The sequence below is a fragment of the Perca fluviatilis genome, chromosome 17 (assembly GCF_010015445.1).
Source record: "Perca fluviatilis chromosome 17, GENO_Pfluv_1.0, whole genome shotgun sequence".
NCBI lineage: Eukaryota > Metazoa > Chordata > Actinopteri > Perciformes > Percidae > Perca > Perca fluviatilis.
In genome coordinates, this window is record NC_053128.1 from 21,521,580 (window position 1) to 21,545,059 (window position 23,480).

General features: G+C 40.5%; 1 protein-coding gene across 4 annotated transcripts in view; it reads left to right on the forward strand.

The window, feature by feature from the left end:
* The window catches only part of LOC120545487 (nucleus accumbens-associated protein 2), a 30,083-nt gene extending 8,407 nt beyond the window's left edge, over positions 1-21,676 (forward strand). For 2 of the 4 annotated variants that reach the window (XM_039779848.1, XM_039779846.1), the window contains 6 exons: positions 13,131-13,312; positions 13,423-14,187; positions 15,753-15,929; positions 17,409-17,514; positions 17,753-17,850; positions 17,946-21,676. In XM_039779848.1, coding sequence (XP_039635782.1) covers positions 13,201-13,312; positions 13,423-14,187; positions 15,753-15,929; positions 17,409-17,514; positions 17,753-17,850; positions 17,946-18,472 — 1,785 coding nt within the window. In that variant the 5' untranslated portion in view covers positions 13,131-13,200 and the 3' untranslated portion in view covers positions 18,473-21,676. Of the gene's footprint in view, positions 1-11,053; positions 12,033-13,130; positions 13,313-13,422; positions 14,188-15,752; positions 15,930-17,408; positions 17,515-17,752; positions 17,851-17,945 lie in introns of those variants that run through there. The other 2 variants (XM_039779849.1, XM_039779847.1) reach the window with 2 other exon arrangements.
* Positions 21,677-23,480: the final 1,804 nt, after the last annotated feature.

The window sequence follows — 23,480 nt, forward strand, 5'->3', positions numbered from 1 at the left end:
CATGAGACTTTCTTTTGATTCATATACCCTGATCATATCAAACTGCATTTTGTTCCCCCACTGTTTTCTTTTCTTTTGCATGAAGGAGAATGAATTAATGCATTCCATCTGCTCTGATTGAAAAATGTACATGGGGCACTCAGTCAATGTGGGCACTGCTCTCCCTGTATGTCTTTGTGTGGGTGTGAGTTTGTGTATGCCTGTCTGTAGACAGTGGGGCACTGATGCTGAAAGATGTGTCCTCATTTTTGCATTGCACTGTGCTCCTCTGGCGGTCATGTTGGGCTGCTCTGATGTCACGCATGTGTCACGGCAAAACAACACCGAAACAACAGCGCAGGGTTATCAAAATGGCATCTTCATCCTCTCCATATCTCACCCCTCTTTCTACTTGTGTGTCACTCTCTTCCTGTCACTCACTCTTTTACTCACTGTGCTGTATGCACTGGAAACTTTAACATACAATTTGTCATTTAAGCCCCCCTCATGAGGCAGGAGAAAAGCAGCTGCTTTGCTGGAAGGAATTAAGCACTACTTTCACACTTATATGTGCCACATTCCTATCAGAGCACAACCTAACAAAGTTTGATTGACATGCTTGCTGCAGCTGCTATCCAACATGTTTAATTGTTCTTAGATGAACATCCACTTATATAACATGTCACATTTTTCCAACATGTGAATACCTATAGACTTTTACATAGCGTTGCAGCAGGTAGAACAGCATTGTTTTCCCAAACAGTTTTCAGCTGAAATCAGACAAGGCTAGAACTTGCAAAGCCCTTTAGTCTCATGGATTGAGCATAGGTTAGGTTAGGGGAGGGTAGGATAGGACAGGCCTTCTAACAATGTTAGATATATTTTTTGATATTTTGCTGGATAGCAAACTTATTCTTTTCGAGCAACACCCCTCAAAATCTCTGTTAAGTACAACAATTTTCAGATTTCTTAAATGTTATGGCGTTTTTCCATTACATGGCACCTGCTCGACTCGCCTCGACTCTACTCGCCTTTTTTGTTTTTCCATTATGAAAAAAGGACCAAGTATCTAGTGGTCTAGAGGACTTGGATCGATGAGGCTGTGAAATTGATAAATAACTTCTTTTTTTTTAACACTTGCTTAACACTCCTGTTATCGGTTTGAAACTCCCCTAGCAAAAAAATTGTCTCTTTGAGGTTTAAATGTCTGGGAACTCCCCACTTGTCAGTAGAATCAATAAAGTTCCTTGGATGAGTATAAAACAGCAAATGTAGCTTGCGTTGGCTTCTAGATAGCATTTGACCTGTATGACTAAGAATCCTAGGCCTAGTCCACACGTAAATGGGTGTTTTTAAAAACAGGGTTTTTCCTGTGTTTGATATAACCCCAGTCAAGCAAAGAAGACGAAGCCAACTTCATGGCCAGTCAGAAGCCTGAAAAAAACTTACCGGAAGACTACTTACCAACTAGAAGTCCAACGGTCTCCTTCAAGACCTGCGGGGTCTGTGTCGTGGCAGTGTTGGATTATGTAGCAGTGACCTCTGTAGACGCCTCCGTTCCACAATACAATGGAAGAGTAACTTTACAATTATGTGTAACAGGTAAAAAGTCCACCTGTACTATTTTGGCCACATCTGCCATTGCAAGAAATGCCTCCTCATTTATGACTCCTCACAAAGGACATAACGGCGCACACTAGTAACATGACATAAACTCTTTTTTTCCCTGTCTACACGACAACAAACAAACAGCGTTTCTAAAAGTCGTCGACGTGTGGACTAGACCTTAATAGACAAAAACCAAAACAGCGATAACAATATGAAGACCAACATATCCACCAGCAACATGTGGAGACTAGAGCTAGATCCGAATATCCGAATATTAATTTGATGGGTAGGTATTTGATTTTCAGTTTTGGGATTCAAATATTCTTTTGATTTTTTTTTTAAACTTGCATGCAGGCTGAATTTCACTGTGGTGTTTTGTCTGGATTAAGCTGCTTGCTAAATGTCCAATAGCTGCTGGCTAATTTATGCAGCACTATGTCGTCCATCTCAGCCAAGAACGGAGAAATGTTGAGTTACAAGCGAGCAGTCTGATGTTTGTAGAGGGCTGTATGGTTACTGTAGCAGCCTTGTGTCCTTTTTGATTTGAATTTCGATTTGATAAAGGTAAAGATGGTACGGCTGTGCATAATGTCAATACAGGCTGAGGGTTCATTTCCACACACTGTGTCTGTAGTCACTCGTCAGACAGTCCGGCAAAAACGCAGGTCTTTCCGTTTGTTTTGAATGCCTGCGGAAAAAAGTTAAGTCAACTTCAAACAAACAAATCAACTTTGGGAGAAAAGCAACCCAACGTTAACCGGCTATCAGACTTTTAAGTCGCGGCGTGTGAGTCCCGTAACATTACTTAAACATTTTTTTAAACACTATTAAGGTCAAAAACGAAACGCATGCACTGATCTGCCCAGGATTTTGTGTAACAAAAGGTGACTGTGTCCTGCAGTAACAAAGCAGTCGCTTTATCTCTGGCTTCGTCGCCTTTTATTTTTTCTCATTTTCCATGAAATAAAGCTGCCTTCAAGTGCGGTCGGAAATGTTGGTTTCCCCCGCCGCTGCTGCTGCCACCACCTCCGCCGAATCTTCAAATATTCGTTGTTGAAAAGCACCAAAGCTTCTAAGCTCAAACAATTGTATTCGGTACAGCCCTAGTGAAGACAAACTACAAAATAATAGGATGTTTATTTTATCGATAAATCAAGACGAAAATATCAATAAACAGCAACATTATTTTTACCTCTAAGTCAATCTATTTTACAACAGATCCATATTTAAAAACTGACACTTTGTTTTTAATCAAAAGAGATTCCACCTTCACATTACTGACTCCAAAATGTCAGCTCCACCACAGAGACTTCAATGGTGGAGCATTTCATTGTACATATAGTATGTACAGTGACATCTTTTCTTACCCACTCCATTCACATGGTGTCTCTTATCTGTATAGTATATGCGTGTGCAGGATCACCACTGATATGCTTTTATTTCATGCTGATATATCCTATTTCACTGTCCTGTGCACCATGAAAATCAAATCATGTTTGGAACAAATGCATACTGAGTGTCACCACCGATACACATACACTCGCAAACATACAGACCTCCTGTGAAATCTAACCTAATTGTAGTCCTTGTGTGACAGTCAGTGACACTCAGCAGGCCATCTCAAGGCCCTTGTTGTCCCCAGATGAAGGTCATGCTAAGGAGGAAGATATCAATAGGGTTTTAGGGCCATTTGCTTTTTAAACAAAGTGCAAGCAGCTGCTCAAATCTGCTGTGTTTTAGCATACTTGAGTATCAAATGTCTTGTGGCCAGGAGTGCTAGCACAGCAGTGACACACCTGCTTTGTAAGTGTACTTGCAAGAATAAATTATCAAGGAGCTCTAAAAGCAGGCATCAACTAAAGCCAATTAGCTCCTTTTTAAACCTGTACACTCTCTGCCATGGCACAATCACAGTTAATGAGGGAGCGCATTTGAGATGCCACAAAGGATTCTCCCAAGAATAAACCCGATGTCCTTGTCAAAGCAGAGTCACAAGGCAGGAGTTCAACACCCCCAGTGTGATGCCAAGGGCAAATTATGTTTGTTTCAGTTCACGTTTTCTGTAGATGAACATAGTTTTTCTGCAATCACACTGTTGCCACTTTTTAGGTACATCTAGCTAAAACGAATGGAGTCTAGAACAGCCTTGTAATAAACCCTACCTTCATAAAGGTAGGATAAGGAAAATTACATAATCATCTACTGGACACAAATTTGCATACAGTCCCTAACCTTACAATTAAACTATCATTAATTTTGCCATGCATAGCAAAATTGACACCAATATCAGTTTGCTCTTCATTGACTATTTATTTTCAAGTAATGTCATCACCAAACAGGCAAATCTGCCTGAGCCCATCAAAACTGATACTGTGCTGGCAGAAGATAAGTGAGCGCCAGCATGTAATTAGGGCCCTCTGGCTCATGGAAAACGTACAGTTCTGTGTTACGCTTTGGACACCCACCAGTCACATGGCAGCTCAGAGCTGATGCCAATGTAAAGGATTTATTAGAAACTGTCCCAAAGAAAGAGACATCACATGGCAGTCATGATGTAGTATACTGTATCATTGTGTAAACACACACAAATGCTGCTGCTTAAGATACACACAGTCATTCTGCTGATGCCCACTCATGGTGGACTTTATCTTCCCTCCTTTTCTTCCTGTGCTACTTACGTGGCTTCCTTTTAAGTTGGAAATCAGGGGGAATTTTCGGTCTTGTGTCAGTGTTTGTTCACAATATCTCAGCCTTGCGTGAGTCCTGGGCCTGAGTTTCCCTGCTGCTCTAACGTCACACTTATGTGTTGCTGTAAACTGAACGACCTGCTGGCCCCCGTAGTTCTGCAAATGTGAGCTTAGTATTACCAAAAAATGTCTTTGTCATTTTAACACTTTCCCTGTTGTTCTCATGTTATACTTCCCCTTTCCTGTGTCTATAGCAGGATTTTTCTCAGAAAATGGCAGTCTTGGAAGCCTCCGTGGTAGAGCTGACATTTTGGAGTCAGTAATGTGGAGGTGGAATCTCTTTTGATTAGAACAAATGGTCAGTTTGTTGATATCACTTGGCTTCATCTGTTGCCTTCCTCGGACAAGCAAACACCAAATGCAAACGTTTGAAATGGAATTACAAAATATACACAGTTAATTGGACATTCTGATCAAGTTTTGAATGAGAATATCATTGATACAGGCAATCAGGTCTATTTTGCGTATTTGATTTCTTTCTTTCCAGCATTTTGTATTTTCTTTCCGTTTTGGCTCCAACAGTTCTTTCCTCACCCAGAAGTCTTTTTCTCTATCACTCCGCCTGATTTCCCTATTCCTCTCTAACTCTCTTCTCCCTGTGACTGCGTTTTGTCAACTTCTGTCTTGTTTTTTTCTATTTGCATTTTTCACACACCCTTTCTGTCCTATCTCCTTTTGTTCGTCTATCTCCTCTTTTCCACCCCTCCTTTTTGCCTCTCTCAATTTAATCTCCCCTTATGTACCTTTCAGTTTGTCTCCCTCTTCTATCTCTATCTCTGTATCTCTCAACTGTATGCCCGAAAGCCATCATGTATATTCAAGGGTATGTGGGTTGATATGTTTCTGTGTATGGATGTGTGCAGCAATCCCGATGTCCTAGTCGGCAGAGTTTGGTGTGATGTACCGTAGTATCCGCTGCTACTGTTTGTTTGTTTACCTCCCACAGCCACTTGGAGTTCATTAGCAATGCCTTTGCCTCAGGAGGATTATCCACACACAGTCACAAATGCACATGCACACACACAGACATGCTCTTCCTCTCTTTGCCACTGTCTGGTTTTCTCTCATGCCCATCACCAGAGCTACAAGCTAAACTGACAGGTAGTCCATCGTAAGCACAACTTTGTGTTTGATAAAGTCTCCTATCACTGTGAAATGTCAGAGTTTTATGTGCACTGAGAGGTCATTAACTTGCTGCAGTGCTGTCTTTTTCCACAAAGCTGCTGATATGTTGGTTATTTGTGTATAAGTGTGTGCATGTTAATATTTATCCCCTGTCCCTGCACTAGAAAATGGATGGGTTGATGTTAGGGGTGTGCATCTCTCCCTTATAAGACGATCCGATGCGTATACATGGGCTACGATACAGTTCTGGGACAATACATTTTAATATGGAACGATTCAGTTTGATTCTATGTTGAAACGATTCGATGCGATTCGATGAGATACGGTTCAATCTGATAAATACAGTTAATATTTGTTTAATGTAAACAAATTAATTTCCCATCATAAATTAAAATAAGCCAGTTCTATAAAAGAAGCATTGCCCACCTTCAAATAAATTTATATTTTGTAAAAGGGACCAGGGAATAGCAAAGCTAAGACATGCTAATAGTATAACTTCAAATTCATTGGCTAGCCACATAACCAAATAGCATACACATCAGCCCCATGTTAAATTAAACATCCTCCTTGCTGCTATAATCTTAGAGACAGTAACTCAACCATAGGTCCACATTAATGTTGATGTTATTGTTCATTTTACACAAAGGACAATTGAGCCTTTGACTGATTCACTGAATAATATAACCAAATTTATCAAATTACCAAAATGATTAATGTCACAATCCAAGTCTCAAACTGCAAGTTTAACTGAATTACATATAATCAAATTAAGAATATCTACAAAAGCCGCTATGGCTGTCACTTAAAATGATTGAGAACTAACATGATATGTGTTCGGATAAAATTGAACACAACCCACATAGCCTAGTTTACCTTGTAGAATTGATGTTCAATTAATTTGCGGTGTGTCCTCTGCCTCACTTTTGGCCACTTGAAATGCCTGAAACAAGCTGTGAACACAACCCTGAAATGATCATCTCTTCGTAGATATGGCTAACTTGTTAGCATGTAGTTGCCTATTTACACATCCAGCAGATTCAGAGTAACATTATTGGGTTTCATTTGGAGTCATGTTTCTGTACATTAAGCGAACGTAAGTCCAATATTCACTTTCCTTTTAGCTCTGTTTTTGGTCTCTACAGACTCCTGAGAAAAATATGTCTCTAGCTGCTAAATGCTGCACAATGTTCACCAGCTAGCTGCTAACTTTCTCTGCCTGCTTTTTGGTGCTGGGCAAGTAGGTTGCAGTGGGTTGATCAAATATATTTTGCTGAACATAGCTGTCTGCTGCGGCAAAAACAATACTATGAGAGCAGTGAGAGTAAACTAATTAAGCTACAGGCCAGAAAAATCAAAACAACGTGCTACCTTTTACCTGGCTGGAAACACTAACACAGGCTTTTCCGGTGTCCAGCTGAAATCTGTGACCCTTCAGAATGTGTGCTCTGTAGCGCCGTCTACTTACCGTAAATCATTTTGTGACTTATTCTCATTTTGCAGGAAAAATCAGACCTGGGCAAAGGCTTTACTAAAAACTATAAAAAAATAGCGTTCTTTCACTGTTAGTCTTGTTTGCTGTTACATGTCCTTTATGATCATCAGATGAAATATTAAACAGTTTCAGAAACATATAAAAGTTACATATAGTCACTTTAATGGAAATAACCCGAAGTTCAACAAATCAGTCAGCTTACATTCCAGTCCAAAAGTAAAAGAAACTGAGTTTTCATACTATATTAATCAGGACAAACAAATCAGCCCAATAAATTAATTATCAGGCACTGATGTATGAAAAGAATACTACTAAACTAAACTAATTGTGACAAGATATTATGACACAGGTGTTAGGTCACATCATCCAGCCCTATGGTTTTACACCATAGGGCTTTATATTGTGACTTGTTGTTAAAATGTGACTTTATATTCACATTTTTACAGTATATTGCCACAGACAGCATTGTGTCATTAGTTAAACCTGAAATTCAGCCACTTTTTCTTTTCTCCTACTCAGACCACAAGTTATATTATTGGTGCATATTGAGTGAATACAAGTGGAAAGATACCAGACAATATTCAGCCCACAACAAATCATTTCATAGTTGTCTGTTTGTTACATAACTGCATGAATCATAGCGAGATTTTTTTTTTTTTTAAGATGATTTTGATCCTGACTATGTGCAGACAACTTCACCCAGCAGGGACTATACACAGAGAATGATGTTGCATTATAAGCAGTGATAAGCAGCCTCTCTCACTCTTTCTCTCTCTCTCTCGACATCCCATAATGATACTGAGACAGACTCCGGCAGACACCCGCTCAGTCCCGATTGGTAGAACTGTTGCCAGGGAGCGTTGCCGTCTCAACGTGGATAGAATCTGTTGTCTGGTATACTTTAGACATGAGAACAACTGCAGGATCTGAATATTTATAACGATGGAACTGTTCATATTGAGATTGTATAGAGGCAACATAAGCAAGAGAGGAAGGAGCTGTTCCTATTCAGCTCACTTCAAAAATTTCTTATCTGTATTTGTCTTCTAAATGTATGTCTATCATAGTTAGGTTTTTGTTATCTGCATCTTGGATACAAATTAGTGTGACAAAAACTTAACTTCAAGATTCAACTTACTTGGACTGTTCCATAAAGTACTAAATGGCAAAAACATGAATCATAACTGTGTATGACTTTTAGTGTCCTGTTTGACTGTTACCCTATTGTCATTTGGTAGATAGCTACAGTGTAACTAGTAATTAAATCTGTGCGTGTGTGTGTGTGTGTGTGTGTGTGTGTGTCCATGTGTGCCATCTGGCGAATCGTTTAATTTCTTCATATTATTTAAAAGTGTCTGGACCTGCTGCTACAGTTAATAACACTATGTGCGTAGGTATGGATGCTTGATTAAAATGGATGTAACACATTCCAGCAAAGCAGACAACAGCATTCTGAACAGCAATTAGATCTCATATCTCTACTCACAAACTACGCCAGCAGTCACTCACACACACACACACACACACACACACACACACACACACGCCTAACATACAGTGCCAAAAGTCACAGCCATGTATATAACGATGATTATAAAAACACGCCTTGGTATGCAAGAAACTTTGACATGGAAATGTAAACACACAGAGATAAATGAGAACCCAAGCGGCAGAGAGGCACACACACACACACACACACACACACACACACACACACACACACAGACACACACATAATCACCCGTTAGCCACACAAGTTGAGTGAGTTCATGCCTTACGTATATTTTTTCATCACGGATGTGCAAAGTCTATATTTGATGCAGGCAGAAGGAGGGTGCAATTTCCGTGTGAATGTTTATGTGTGTAAATTATGCGTTTTTGAATGTGTGTGCATATCCTCATAATGTACATGTACATGCATATTTGTTTCAAATTCATTCATGCATACATTTACATGAACGTGCGGCTGTGTGTATGTGCAGTGTGGCACACCGCCGTCCTGTCTGCCTGACTCAACATATTCTCTGTTCACTCTTCTTTGCTCTTTCACTCCCCCTCCCTCTTCCTCTTTTCCCTCAGTCCCCCGCCCTCCCTCTCCCTCTGCCCGGCTGGCACGTACATGCATGTCTGTAGACTCTGTACTGTGCTTGCTGCCGTGGCACGCGCCAACCTCACTGCAATGCAGCCCTGTGTGCATTAATTGGCAGAGAGACAGTGGGTATGTGGTATGCAGGGCGGGGAGGATAGAGAAAAGAGAGCGGGGAGAAGCAAGAGGCGATGTAAGGACACAATAGTGACAATAACTGATGGATGGACCGATGGACAAGCAGTCTGGCAGGTTCACAGAGGGACAGACAGACAAACAAACAGAATGTGTATTGCTGAGTGTGCACAGGGAGATTACCTGACTGTGTGTTGGCGTGTGTGTAAGAGAACAGGGGGGAGTGTGTATATGTCTGTTTGCATTAGTGTGTTTGCGGATTTGTGTCTCCTGCATTTGACTGTGCTTTTTGTGTGTGCTCACTCATGTGTGCCTATATGTGCCGTGCAGATATCACACTGCTGGGGCAAAGCTCTCTAAACCAAAGTCTGACTCACTGTATTCAACGCTTTGTGATATCCTCGCTTTTATATTTCCGCTGTGACTGAAGAGTAAAAGTTTGCTCAGTTTAGCATAACTTTCTCCACTTAAGTTTTTTTTTTTGGCAAAAAACATGAAGCGCAATGTGTCTGGATACTTTCTGGGGACACGCTCCTTTATACAAATGCTCTGCATCAGCTTTTTTTATTTCTTTAACAGATTGTGTTGTGAGGGGAAAAGATGAAATGAGATTTTGAAATCACAAATGTTTACTGTCTTCATGTCTCTTCGACCACAATGCAGTGCAGAGGTCAGAGAGCTTCCTCCACTGTGTTTTTACTCTGACAAGAATTACACAACGCTTAACATGTGTGTACGCACATACTGTACAAATGCATCTGTCACAGCAATGTTGCATTCTTATCCTCCCACACACATCTTTCTGGAACTTATCCTTTCTGTTAGCTGTTGTCTTTTATCTTTCCTTCCCTGTCACAGGCTGCGACATCTGGCTCCTGTCCTCCCTTATCCACATCGATAGAGCAACATTTAGTGAGGCCTTCCATGTGCTGGTCAAAAAATGTAACAACAGAAAACACCGAAAATGTCACCTGAATAAGCTGAGCCAGTAAAGTGGACACGTTGATCAATCGTTTAATTTACCAATTCATGTATGAAGACAATAAATTAATACACAAAAAATAAAATGTCTTTAAGACAGAACTTCTCTCCACTTGTGTGTAGGTGTTTGGCAGAGAGGTCTTGCATGATTCAGAGAAAACACTTGCTCAAAAGTTAACCATTTTAACTATTGTACTCCAGTAAATTGTAAGACAATGGGAAATACCTTGAAATGACAGATTGTGTTTTCGATGAACCTTTTTAATTCTACAATTGGAAGGATAGGAGGTTTCAGGCATCACGTATATTAAAAGCTTCCAGTTTAGTAAAGCTTTGCTTTACCAAGATGAATGAAACCTTTTACTGCCCCAAGGGGAATTTGTTTTGCACTCAAGGGAGCCACATTGAAAATTAAGCACAGACAACAGTAAATAACAATAAACAATAAAAACCACACCGAACGTGGCCGGGTTGGCTCGGTGGGTAGAGCAGGCGCACATGTGCTGAGAGGTTTGTGCCTCGACGCAGGGGTCCGGGGTTCGGGTCCGACCTGTGACGGTTTCCTGCATGTCTTCCCCCTCTCTCTCCCCTTTCTCACCTAGCTGTCCTGTCAAGTAAAGGCGGAAAAGCCCAAAAATAATCATAAAAAACAACAAAAAAACCCACACCAAACATCCAACAACATTGAAGACGTAGAGGATACAGAAAACACAACAACAACAACAACAACAACAACAACAACGCAGCAATGGTGGTGACATGCAGTCATCAGTCCACGTAGCTAAGATGAATCAATAAATAATTAAATAAATAATCAATAGTGCACATTATAAAATGATGTGACGCATTCTCTCCAGTTGCGTCAAACAGGGATTTCAGAAGTTTCACTATTGGATGTTTAATTAATTAATGGTGGCAATGACCTCGGTAAGTTTTTCTCATTTCTCTTTTGTCTTAGTCATCATCATCCCCCCTCCGCCCCCCTCCCCTTTCTGTTAGACCATATAGGAATCTGTGTCCAGGGGCAAGTGGCAGAAGTTGCTTCAACCTAATTGTCTTTCTCTACTCGTACTGTCCTCAAATGACTTTCTCTCTGTCTCAACTCTCCCCTCCCTCCCTTCTTTGCTTCTCTCTAGCTCTGCCCAGTCTCTGTCTCCGTCTGTAACTGTAGCCTGTGTTTTTTTCTCCCTCCCACTCCCTGCGACGTATAGATACTGCATTGATCAGACACACGCGCGCAGACACATGCACACACACGCACACACTGAGCCTCCCACTCCTTTCATCATTGATTCGCTCTGCTCTCTTTCTCTCTCCCCATTCTCTTTCTCCCTCTCTCTCTTTCTTTCTCTCTCTCTCTCTCTCTCTCTCTTTCTCTCTCTCTATTTCTCTCTCTACAGCGGCACTTGTTGAATTCAACCCTTGGAGAATAGAGAGAGGGGAGAGAACCAGAGAGAGATAATGACAGGGAGGCAGAGGGAGGCTTTGAGACAGCGCTAGAACAGACCGTGAGCAGAGAGAATGGGGCTTTGGAGGATATAGAGATAGAAGCTAGGCTGGGGAAGACAGACCAAGGAAAAGTCAGTCAAGACTGCAGAAAGAAAATCATCTTTGAGACAGTGGGAATGACACTTTAATTGAAAGAGAGAGTCAACCAGACGGAGTACATCAGAGTGCTCTCCTTCCATCTCTAACTACTCCTTTTCTGTCCTGCTGCTGCTGGTGTGCTAGTGTGTGCCAAGGCTCCATGGTGTGTTTAAACCAGAAGACTGGCTTACACAGGTCAGAACTGTCTGGGATAACTGTGAGCGCTTTTCTCTGCATTTGTGCATGTGTGAAAGACTGTAAGCAGAGGAAAGTCGTGTGCTAGTTTCTCCAGGTGAGTGCTTGCGTGCCAGAATACACAGTCATTTCCCTATGCCGCCTGTACTGTGTGTGTGTGTGTGTGTGTGTGTGTGTGTGTGTGTGTGTGTGTGTGTGTGTGTGTGTGTGTGTGTGTGTGTGTATGTGTGTGTGTGTGTGTGTGTGTGTTTAGGCGTGCACACTTTTATGTAAGTAAGCCAGAGTGCATGCCTGTCTGTATGGAGTGCATGAAGTGGGAGAGAAAGTGAGAGTGTGTGTGTGAGAGAGAGAGAGGCGGTGACATTTTTTTCAGTTTGTATTCCTGGAAACTGTTCTGCAGCATTGCTTAATAATGAAACCAGTGCGTATATATGTGTGTGTGTGTGTGTGTGTGTGTGTGGGAGGGGGGGGGGGCTTGGTGGGGAGAAGAAAAACAATGAAACAAGGTTGAGGGAAGGAAAGAAGGTGAAAATATGCAAAGTTATTAAAGTTAGTGTGAAATTGTGTGTATGGCGTGAGTTGTGTTGTTTTGTTTTCGAGCCAGAGTTTAGAAAGAGGACAAATGCTGACAACGGTATATAGAGTCAGCGAAATCAAGGAGTATCTCTTAACTCTGAAATGAAAAACGGGTTGTATTTTGTGTGGTTTCCTCCCTTGGATAAGTTGTTGGCTGAATTACAAGTCATCAGAGTTCATGCTTGATACATTAAGTGCAATACATGGAATTTAGGAATTTAATCCATGTTAAACATAGCCTTAAGGTATTTCACAGCATCCTCATGTACAGTAGGCACAGCATTTTATTGTTTGTTTGTTTTCATGTGGAATGAAGTGACTCCTCCTTCTCTCTTTGCCTCTATTCTCTCACCCACTATCTCTGCATATACATCTCTCTTTCACACACCTCTCACTTCTCCCTCAACAACTGTATTCATTTTCTCACTTCATCTCAACTCTATTTTTGTTCTTGCTCTTTCTTTTCTTTTAAGATTTTCTGAATTTTCTCTTCTCGCCCCTCCATCTCCCTCTGGCATCCCTTGTCATCTTTCACGCATTGTCTTTTCATTCCATCTTCATCACTGCATTCCTTGTTTTCCCAATGCATTCTACATACCTTTTTTGTTTTTTTTCACAGATGCCTCTCTCAGTGGCAGAGTCTGCAGTAAATATCTGAAACCCCATCTTCCTATTCCTCTGCGGCCAACATGTCCCAGCTGCTCCATGTGGAGATCCCGAACTTTGGAGCTACAGTTCTGGGCTCCCTTAATGAGCAGCGCCTGCTGGGACACTACTGCGATGTATCCATCCTGGTCAAAGGTTAGTTAGTAGTTAATCTGGAGACTTCAGTTACATAACTTTGAAATGTTTCATAATTTGTATCAATATTCTCAACTTCTTTTCTGTTCTCTGTTATTTCTATCAACCAGGTCAGGCTTTCAAAGCCCACCGGGCCGTTTTGGCTGCCAGCAGCCTCTACTTTCGTGACCTCTTCAGCAGCTCCACCAAGAGCCAGTTTGAGTTGCCCTCCTCAGTCACACCTGCTTGCTTTGAGCAGATCCTCACTTTCTGCTATACAGGGAAGCTAACAATGGCAGCTAGTGAACAGCTGGTGGTCATGTACACAGCTGGCTACCTCCAAATTCAGCATATAGTTGAAAGAGGCATGGACCTAATGTTCAAGGCAAACTCACCTCACTGTGACTCGCAAACAGCAGGGTCTTTAGAGGAAACAGGATCCGAGCCACAGAGTCCTTGTAATAATGGTAACGGCCTAGCGGTGGCTGCCCTTTTGGGAACCCCGGGCTGGTCTCCATCCCTACTCATGCCGCAACGTAAGATTAAACTAGAAGGGGGTGACCCAACACCCTTGACAATACCTTTAATGCAAAGCAAGATTTCGTCTTCGGAGTTGGGGAGTCGGCTGGCGAGGGCCGGTTCAGTGTTTTACACGACAGCCGGTGGGACCCCCATCCCCGGTATGCCTCCGTATCACCTTCAAGGGGCCAGTGGGGGTGGAGCAGGAGGAGGATCAGGAGTTGAAAGGTCCAGTCCTGGAGCGTCCAGCCTGCCAACCACTGACAGTCCTACATCCTACCAGAATGAGGATGAGGAGTTTGAGGAAGAGTCCTATGATGGGATCACAGAGGATGCCTACAGTCATCTCTATGGACGTTCTGCTAACCCCTACGGAAGTGAGTATTATGCTATATTGATGCTTTTATAACATATTTGTGAAGTGTTGCAGTGCTTTGGTGTATCTGGTGGAGAGCACTCATCACTGAAGCTTTACTTTGGATGTTTTTCATCATTAAAAACTTCTAAAAATGCAGTATGTTCTCAGTTATAGTCACAAACTAATATTACATTTGTATCTTATGACAAATTCGATTCAAAAGTATTTTATTCCACTACACTATTATCGTATTTACTCTTAACTCAAGTAAATTAAAGTCAAGTCAAGACAATTTTCATTTTCAACCCTGCGTCAATATCCTCTCGTCAATGTCTTCAAAATCTTTCTAGTCATGTAAGATCTCAGTAAGTGAGTTGCTTTCCCAATTGCCCTTGGCTCAGATGGAGGTAATTCATTTGATATCAGACCGATCTAAAAGTAAAACTCTGCATGACTTGCAGAAATATAAAGCTACCGATGAATGTAATGTCCAAACTTGTTATGTATTGTGCAACAAAAATAAAAAATTATACACATTGATTTCATCCCAGTTAACTTTAATCTTTCATAAATCATGTATCCTGAGCATCTTGAAAAAGCAGGATTGTGTGCCTCCAGTGTATGTGTGGGTTCTCTCAGCATAAAGATAGCTTTATGGAGTTATGATTGGGGTGCATCGTGACCAACAACACATGCCTTATCATTGCTACAACAGCTGGTCTCGACTGCTTTTTGTTATAGTTTTCATACTGGTACAGTTTTGCCTACACATGCAGGTCCAGATGCTACAGTATATTTAGTCGTGTTTGCCTTCACACATAAACACAGACCAGGACACACTCAAAATCACACGTGGATGTGCACACACACACACACACACACACACACACACACACACAAATACCTTCCATCATTCTTAGCATCCTGCAGCTCAAAGGCATCACACAGGTTTGTCAAATTCTAGAGTTTCAGATATTTATGAAATCCACTCTATCTGCAATCAGTCAGAGCACCCCAGGGTGACATTGTGGGATATTTGAGAACCATGCACATCTTTCCTGTGCATGTGTGTGCGTGTGTGGTTTGTGTGTATACTGTCAGCGTAAATGCACATGCAAATGCAATAATCCACACTTTTCTGTATACACTATGTGTCTGGCAATTAATGGATACATGTCTCCTGTTCTCTATGTGTGTTTGCACATGCATGTGTTTGCATGTGTCTGCAAATAATCTCAGAGGTTAGGGAAAACTATTTTGGGAGTAAGAACCTAACACCCAGCTTTGGAAATGTCCCCCTCCAAAACTCAAGTTGCTGATGCAGCATCATGACTTTTCTGTGATACACTTGCAATGCTCTAAAACATTAATGAAACATAAGAGGCTTGTATGAGATTACACCAACCTGCTTTACTAATTACATTTAGCCCATATTTAAATCGAGGGCACAGTGGGTATGGGATGGTCTTTTCTGTAGTTTATAGTCTGATAATTATATTGATGCATACACATGTATCTGTTTCTGCGTTGCTGTGTAAGAAAAAGCTTTCTGAACACGTGTCTGTTCTCGCTTGAATTAATCAGTCCAGGACAAGCCAGAGATGGCAGCGATGCCCTTGGCCTTGGAGAGCCGCAACTGTGTGCTGATCCGCAGGGACCTGGTGGCGCTGCCTGCAAGCCTCATCAGCCAGATAGGCTACCGCTGCCACCCTAAGCTCTACACTGAGGGGGACCCTGGGGAGAAGCTGGAATTGGTAGCTGGTAGGCACACACAAACAAACAAATGCACATGCATCCACTCACACACGTTTACTTGCTCACATTTTATCACATGCACACATATGGAGAATGATTTGTATGCAGTGAGATTGAAAAGTATTCATACCTCCACTTCTTTTTGCACATTTAGATAATTTAAAATTCAATAGTTGGTCAACTTAAACTGACTGAATTAATTTCAACTAAAAATTCAGGACATAAGAGAACTCCAGCTATTGCATTGTGAAAAAGAAAACCCAACCAACCAAAATCAGTATCTGGGAAAAGAGGCCATTGATTGAGGAGTTAATCCACAACCCAGTGACCCTTACTAATATCCCTTTTATGCAGGAGACGCATGTATTCCACCTGCATTTGACCCATATGAGACTGCAGTCAGAGGTTACTCTCTGGTCATCTCTAGCTCCAATATACATTGTGGTAAACCATGTTATTACGATATTTTGGTTAAACTATGTTTAGATGTCAGTAACATTTAATTGAATTCTGATCCCTGATGAAACCACAATTTAGTAGTGTCCAAACCACATTCAACCAGACTCTGAATGGCCACCATAGTGGCTTTGAGCCGCGTGACTGTGGTGATCTCAAAGGGACAAAACAAAGCTGCAGAGTTCCTCTGCAGAAATTGAGGACCGTGGCAGAAGGACAACCATCTCTGCAGTATTCATCAATCAGGCCTTTATGGTAGAGTGACTAGATAGAAGTCACTCTGGAGTAAAAAGCATATGACAGCCTGCCAGGAGTTTGCCAAATGGCCCTTACAAGGCTCTGAGAGCATGAGGAAAAGGATTTTTTTGGTATGATGAAACAAAAACTCTTTGGTCTGACTGTCAGATGTCGCTCTTGGCAGTCAGACCATAGACTTTCAAAGAGACTGTTCAACATGTAGCTAATATAATTCACACAAAGGAGCAGGGCAAAAAGTTTAATCAATTTAATATTAAATCTTTTCACACAAAAGAACAGTCTGAATACTTCCCAGTGAACTTTACAGACAGACACGATGACGCGCATGTTAGAGTCAGTAATCAATCCAAAACTTTCTGGTACAAGAGTTCAAAACGTTACTGCATGCTCAGATTCAATCAGATAGTGATGTAATTGAAAAACCCCAGTGGAAACAGGTTATTCAGTTCTGTAGTCTGCATGTAACATACAGAACACAATAATGTGAAAGAGATGGTTGTGAAAATAAAGCAAAAAACAATTAATAGTGTGCTGTTTTTATGGCCTTCAACTTCCATTCCTCTCCTGATTTCTGATACTTTGTACAGCTGAAGCTTTGTTTAACTGCATTAAAGATCCCCTTGAACGTGAATTTCAAATGTAGCAAAAGAATAAAAGCTGAACTGGCAATTGGGCCAAAGAGAGAAAGGACAAAGCCCTAGAGTCTGCAAAGATAAATGGATTGTAATATGAACGGTTTTCTCAGCAAATCCTTTTTTTTTTTTTTTTTAGGTACACAGGTGTTCATGACCCGAGGACAGCTGATGAATTGTCATCTATGTGCTGGTATCAAACACAAAGTCTTGCTTCGCCGTCTGCTAGCCACGTTCTTTGATAGGTGAGTATAAAGACATGCACACCTAAGCAGAACAGTTTGTATGAGACTATAAGGGCCTACTGTAAGATTTGAGTTCTTTGTATGACTCCGAACACTACCGCTGTTGTTTCAAACCAACTTTCACACTCCATCTGTGGCCATGTTGAGCAATGCCTTGGTTGTGTGTGTTCCCATGTTTATCTACTGCATGTGCCTGTTGCTGACTCTGCCCCCTGGTGTTGACTCTGTATCCCTGCAGAAACACTTTAGCCAATAGCTGCGGGACAGGTATCCGTTCTTCTACTAGTGACCCCAGTAGGAAACCCCTGGACAGCAGGGTCCTCAATGCTGTCAAACGTAGGTGTATTGTCCAAATCATTAAATATATGTGATCACATTTTAAAATAGAACAATTTGTCTAGATTGAGGTTGTTGTTTTCTCTCTTTTGCAGTCTACTGTCAAAATTTCAACCCTAACTTCAAGGAGAGTGAAATGAATGTGATTGCTGCTGACATGTGCACAAACGCGAGGCGTGTCCGCAAGCGATGGTTGCCCAAGATCAAATCCATGCTGCCTGATGGCATGGAGGTGTACCGTGCAGGAATGGGCATGGGTGCTGCTGTGGGTCTGGGCCTGGCACTGGGTGCCTCTCAACCAGGAGTGCCCCTCCCCTTCGAGCCTGACTTCAAGGCCCTAGAGCAAAGGTTGTATCCAGATCGTAAGAACCCTCTCAGGACTCACCCACCGCTGACAGAGGGTAGCCCTGGGCCTGGGGCAGCTGGGGCAGAGGCTGAAGGTGAAGGAGTAGTCCAGGAGGAACAGGAGGAAGAGGAGGATGAATCTGGGTTAGAGGGTGTAGACGCATCACTGAGGGCGCCAACTTTGATCCCAGGAGCCGAGGCAGGCAATAGTGGCGACACGCCGCCTGAGCAGGAAGTGGAAGGTTTTGGACAAGGTCTGAGGGTGAACGGACAGTGAATGTCCCTTTGGGCTGCCTCTCACATTGTGAAATCTGTATAACGCCGCATTTTCTTTTGCTTGCTCGCTAACTCTAACATCTCGTCTACCACTCTTTCTTCTCCTCTGTGCTTCCTCAACAGGAATTTTTCAGCACAAAAAGCTGCGCTCGTAGATCTTACTATACAGGAATTTGTAACACATGCATGTGCACATGTGTGCTTGTGTACACGCATACTTACTGATAGTGGAAGTAGATCACTCATAGTAGCAGTAGACACAGGCATGGCATTAGCACATTAAGAAAATCAACCCTTTCTGCTCCACCCTTTTCTTAGTATATTCAGTATTTACTCAGGACGAAATCACAAAGAATGGATTGCGGCCGCTGATGGCACCATCATTTGCGCATCACTTTCAACCGCGATCTGCCCTGTCTCAAGGTCCGATTCACAAAAGATATTGCGCAAATGATATTACAGCGCAAACATAATAAAGTTTTGCAGCTGAGTGCAATTTGCCTTTTTTGCCTCCGATTGCATTTATTCATGTGGCAAAGTATGAATGTTGCCTTTGCGCCAAGAACACACAGGAACACTTAACTTAGATATGTGCAAATAGCACAGGAGCACTTAGATGCTATATGCTCGGCAGCACAGTTTGGGGTGCATTTCACCCTTTAACGTGTGCTTTTGCGAATTACATAGCTTCTCTCTTTTGTATTAATGCAGGTTTAGTGGCAGCAAAAGCCACGCAATCCCTTTTTTGAATTTTCCCATTAGTATTTTGGCACCTGCAGCAATACTACAAAGGTCTGATAGCAGAACAAATGGCTGCAATGATGTATCATTTGCAAAACAAAAGAAACCGCTGCTTTGCTGGTAGTTTATTGAGTGTGGTATAATGGTTTGTAAAATGATTCAGTTTTCTGGAAAAATCTGAAAATACCCCGTGTACCATTGGGGAAAACAGTTCAGCGAAACAAAGCTCTCATAAATAGTCAGCTTATTTTGCTGTATGATAAATATGTATAAATATATATAACAAAGAATGTATTATAACTAAAGGTCAAGTAGTGCATTACTGCCATGATACAGAACAATTTTCCTTTCTGTTTAATCATCACATCATTTTTAGGATAAAGACGAGGAAAACTTTTTATGCAAAATCTAAAGACTTCTCAACAATCCTACAAATAATCTATCACATGGAGTTGTGTTTTCATGCATATTTGCCTGTGACAAATTGGATTAAGTTGTCAATGTGATGCCTGTGTCTGCTCCAGACCGCCCCTCCCAACCACACACGCATACAGATTCACACACACGTGCGCACATTTCTCACCTTATGATACTTGGCCTTTAATAGCTGCACCGATGCATTAAAAATACATTGTCCAAAAGAAATGTAACAATGCTTTTTATCTTTGAAAAAATCCTTTTGAATTACATCATTCTGTCTTTAAGATGCAGAGAGACATGAACAAGAACATGCACTAAAATCCCAGCTTGCATGCATGAATACAAACAATGGATACAGAGAATCATTGAAAACAACAACAAGCCACAAACCTGCATCTAAATAAGAAAACAGCTACTGTTGCCTCGAGATATGCCATTAATGGACTTTTTTCCACTTCTCACTGGGATCTGACATCAGTGTGACACATGTTAGAACTGACCTGGGTGTGACCCAAGATCGACTGCGTTTGACACAGTACCGATCGGATTTTCTTTTTTAACTATGGATCGTGCTGTCACCATGAGTAGAGGAGACTGAATATATGGAGAGGTAAGAGGAAGTGCACTACACTGAGTGGTAGAAGAAAGAAGCACTGTTTCACCTTGATGTGGTGGTGTGATTGGCACCAAGACTACGTAGTCCTGCTTCCATCCGGTTTATTTTTCCTGGGGAGGTTGGGGGGGTAAATTATTGAATAAAACTTATAAGAGCAATTTCTGCTGGCTTATTGCATTTGCACTCAAAAAATGTTAACGGGTGGGAAAACTAAGGAGTTTGGCAAAATGTGACCGTACTAAAGACTGAAAATGTCCTCCCCATCCCCCTGATTGTTTATTTGATGGGGAGATTGTGGGTTTGGAAAGAGAAAATTGGTCTTTGTGAAGATAACTGTTTCTAAATTTTGGAAGGGGCGGAGTGAGGCAATGTCAAACAGGGACTTAAACTGTATTTGTCATACTCATTTTCTTTTTTGATATCTGTTTTCATGCTTTCTGCCATGCATAGGGACACAGTCCAACAGCATTCCTTTCTTGTTTTGTGCATTGATTTTAAAAGATACACTGTTGTACGTTTTTTTTTTCTTCTCTGTGTCAAAGCACATTTAATCACAAGGTCAGACCACCAAATTTAATGGAGTTATGGCAAAATTAATCAGACTTTTTCCACTGCAAAAATGTATAGCATAAGCTAACAACCAAGCAAAAAAATACAGTATATGCCCCTGATATATTTGATTTGTTTGTTTATGCTTCAGTGCTGTGCCATCTTAAAGGTTGTAATCTTGTTTTGGATTCTTTAGGAGAAGCTTTAAGATGGTCCTGCACAAGAAACACAGGGTTATAATTGCACTAGGTGGTAATAATAATAATAATAATAATAATAATGACGTTTACAGTATCTAGTTTTTTTTCTTTTGGAAGAAATGTGATCCACAATAAAACAAGGCTGTGATGGAATGGCTGATGTGAAGAATGAATGTAAACCGTAGCACTGCTTTGCCGAAGGGTCCAAGCCTTGATTGAATATGGTCAAATATGGTCAAGACTCGCTTTTTTCTCAATTGTAAACTCATACTCATACTTAAAAATGGGCCGCAATATAGCATTAAGTTGACTGTGAGACTGGATAATGTTCAAACCTAAAGCTTTAGTGATTTAGTGATTTTTAAACTGGTCTTCCAAATTTGTAAACACCAGGGAGTATTTCGAAAACTGAGCGAGGTTCAAGTACAGGCTTTTATAACTCTATTGTTTATTCTATTTTTATCCCAACGAGCTCCTCATTTTTTAGATATTTGGATAGTTATGTGTGTCTCTAATGTTGAAATGACATATATGTGTTCACAAAACGGAGAGATCGTGACATTTTCTGTGTAGACTTCAAGATTTCGCAAATTCTTTCTTTATCTCACTTTTAATTTATTAAAATTCAGTTCCTGATGTTGCTCTTGTAAGAAAAATAAAGATATTCAGTTGTTTATTGGAATCACTACCTTAACTACTGGACTTTATGCAAGGATCGCCTGCACTTCTGATTTTGTCTTCCACAAATGTATATAATTAAAGTAAACTAAATTCACAGTTATTACTTTAAAGTAAACTAAATTCACAGTTATTACTTTAGATCACAAAATAAGTTTAATCAGCCTGCCCCCCAAAAATTTAAACCTGTGTACTCCAGTGTTAAACTGTGTAGTATGTATATGTTTATTCTACAGTATTTTTCTCTTTGTATTTCCGTGCACAATAAATCTATGCTTTTAGTTCTATTTTCAAACAGGCAGATTTTTTTGCATGGCCATGACTTTAACTTTGAGAAATTTGAAATGAAACGTTGATATACTCCACTAGTGATAAAGGGGTGTGGAGCAGTGCCTACTAAAATTAGGCTTCAAGCACCTTTGCTCAGTATAATGTATTTCATATTTAATTCACTGATCTTCTTACTGTTTGTTTGCTATCATCTCATTCTTTAAGGAAATTGTATACACCTGCCCAATTCAGTTGAACTCCTAACAGATGGCACTTAAATGCATTCAACAGCTAATCAGCTGGATGGATGGCTCCCCTGGACTGACATCCTCACATTATTTATACGATTTGACAGACCTAAATATAATATACTGTGTGTGTATGTGTGTGTGTATATATATATATATGTATATATATATATATATATATATATATATATATATATATATATATATATATATATATATATATTTATTTCCTTGTTTGCATTTAAGATAAGGCTTCTGGGAGACTTCACTTTGGAATAGTCATCCTCACAAAACAATCCCACATAAACATTTTACATTTATTTTCCTTGATGCATTTACATTTCAGCTTCTCCACTGTGTGTCTGCCTTACTGCAGAATATGTCTGACTCTGTCCTGGCCAAAATAATACTTACATTTTTGAGGAAATACTATATCTTGCTTCTCTTCTGCTTTGGGTGTTTTTTGTTTGTTTTTCTTGGGCAGGGTGAATTTGAACATGAATGGTGTTGCACTATAAACTGAGATATTCTCAGAGAATGTCATGGCTAACCCTAAGGGTGGATGAGCTGTTTGAGGTGGCTGGAAGAAAAAAGTCTTGTAAAATGTATGTAATGTTATGTATTTGACATATATCTTTAATTGAAAGCAGTATCTACTGCACAGAAAACTTTGTAGTTAAGATTGTTTTTATTTTTTATTTAATGACATAAATTTGTCTTTTGCAATATCTGCCATTCTCCTGGATGATCAATGGAAATGACAAGAAAAGAGATAGGATGGAATTGTTAGTTGAAAAGAACCTGTTTTCACAACCATTTATTTTTCAAATAAATTGTTACTTACTTTCTACATTGTCCCCCATTACTGTAAAACTAATAGTAGTTTGTGTTCCATTGAGTGGTTTGTCCTGAAAACAATACATTTATATGCAAAAAGACACTTGTATCATAAAATGCATGCCATTCAGACACTCACTCTAACCCAATGAAACCTCTGATCTTTATGTAACATGTATTTTATGCTGAATAACTGTTGTCACTGTTAGCAAACAAAGACTCTTGCAATGAGTAGGGTTGTATTTTTTATTATACACCCTGGCCTTTTATTGAATGTTTGCGACAAGTTTAATCTATTATAGTAATAACAGCAAAGTAGTGATAAAGAGTGGAATACGTAAACTAACTACCCAGTTGAACCTTCAGCATAGAAATGCACTAAAAGTTTTTATGTGTATGTATGTGTCCTTGAACATAATGCCAGCACTTTAGAACTACTTAGAAAAATGA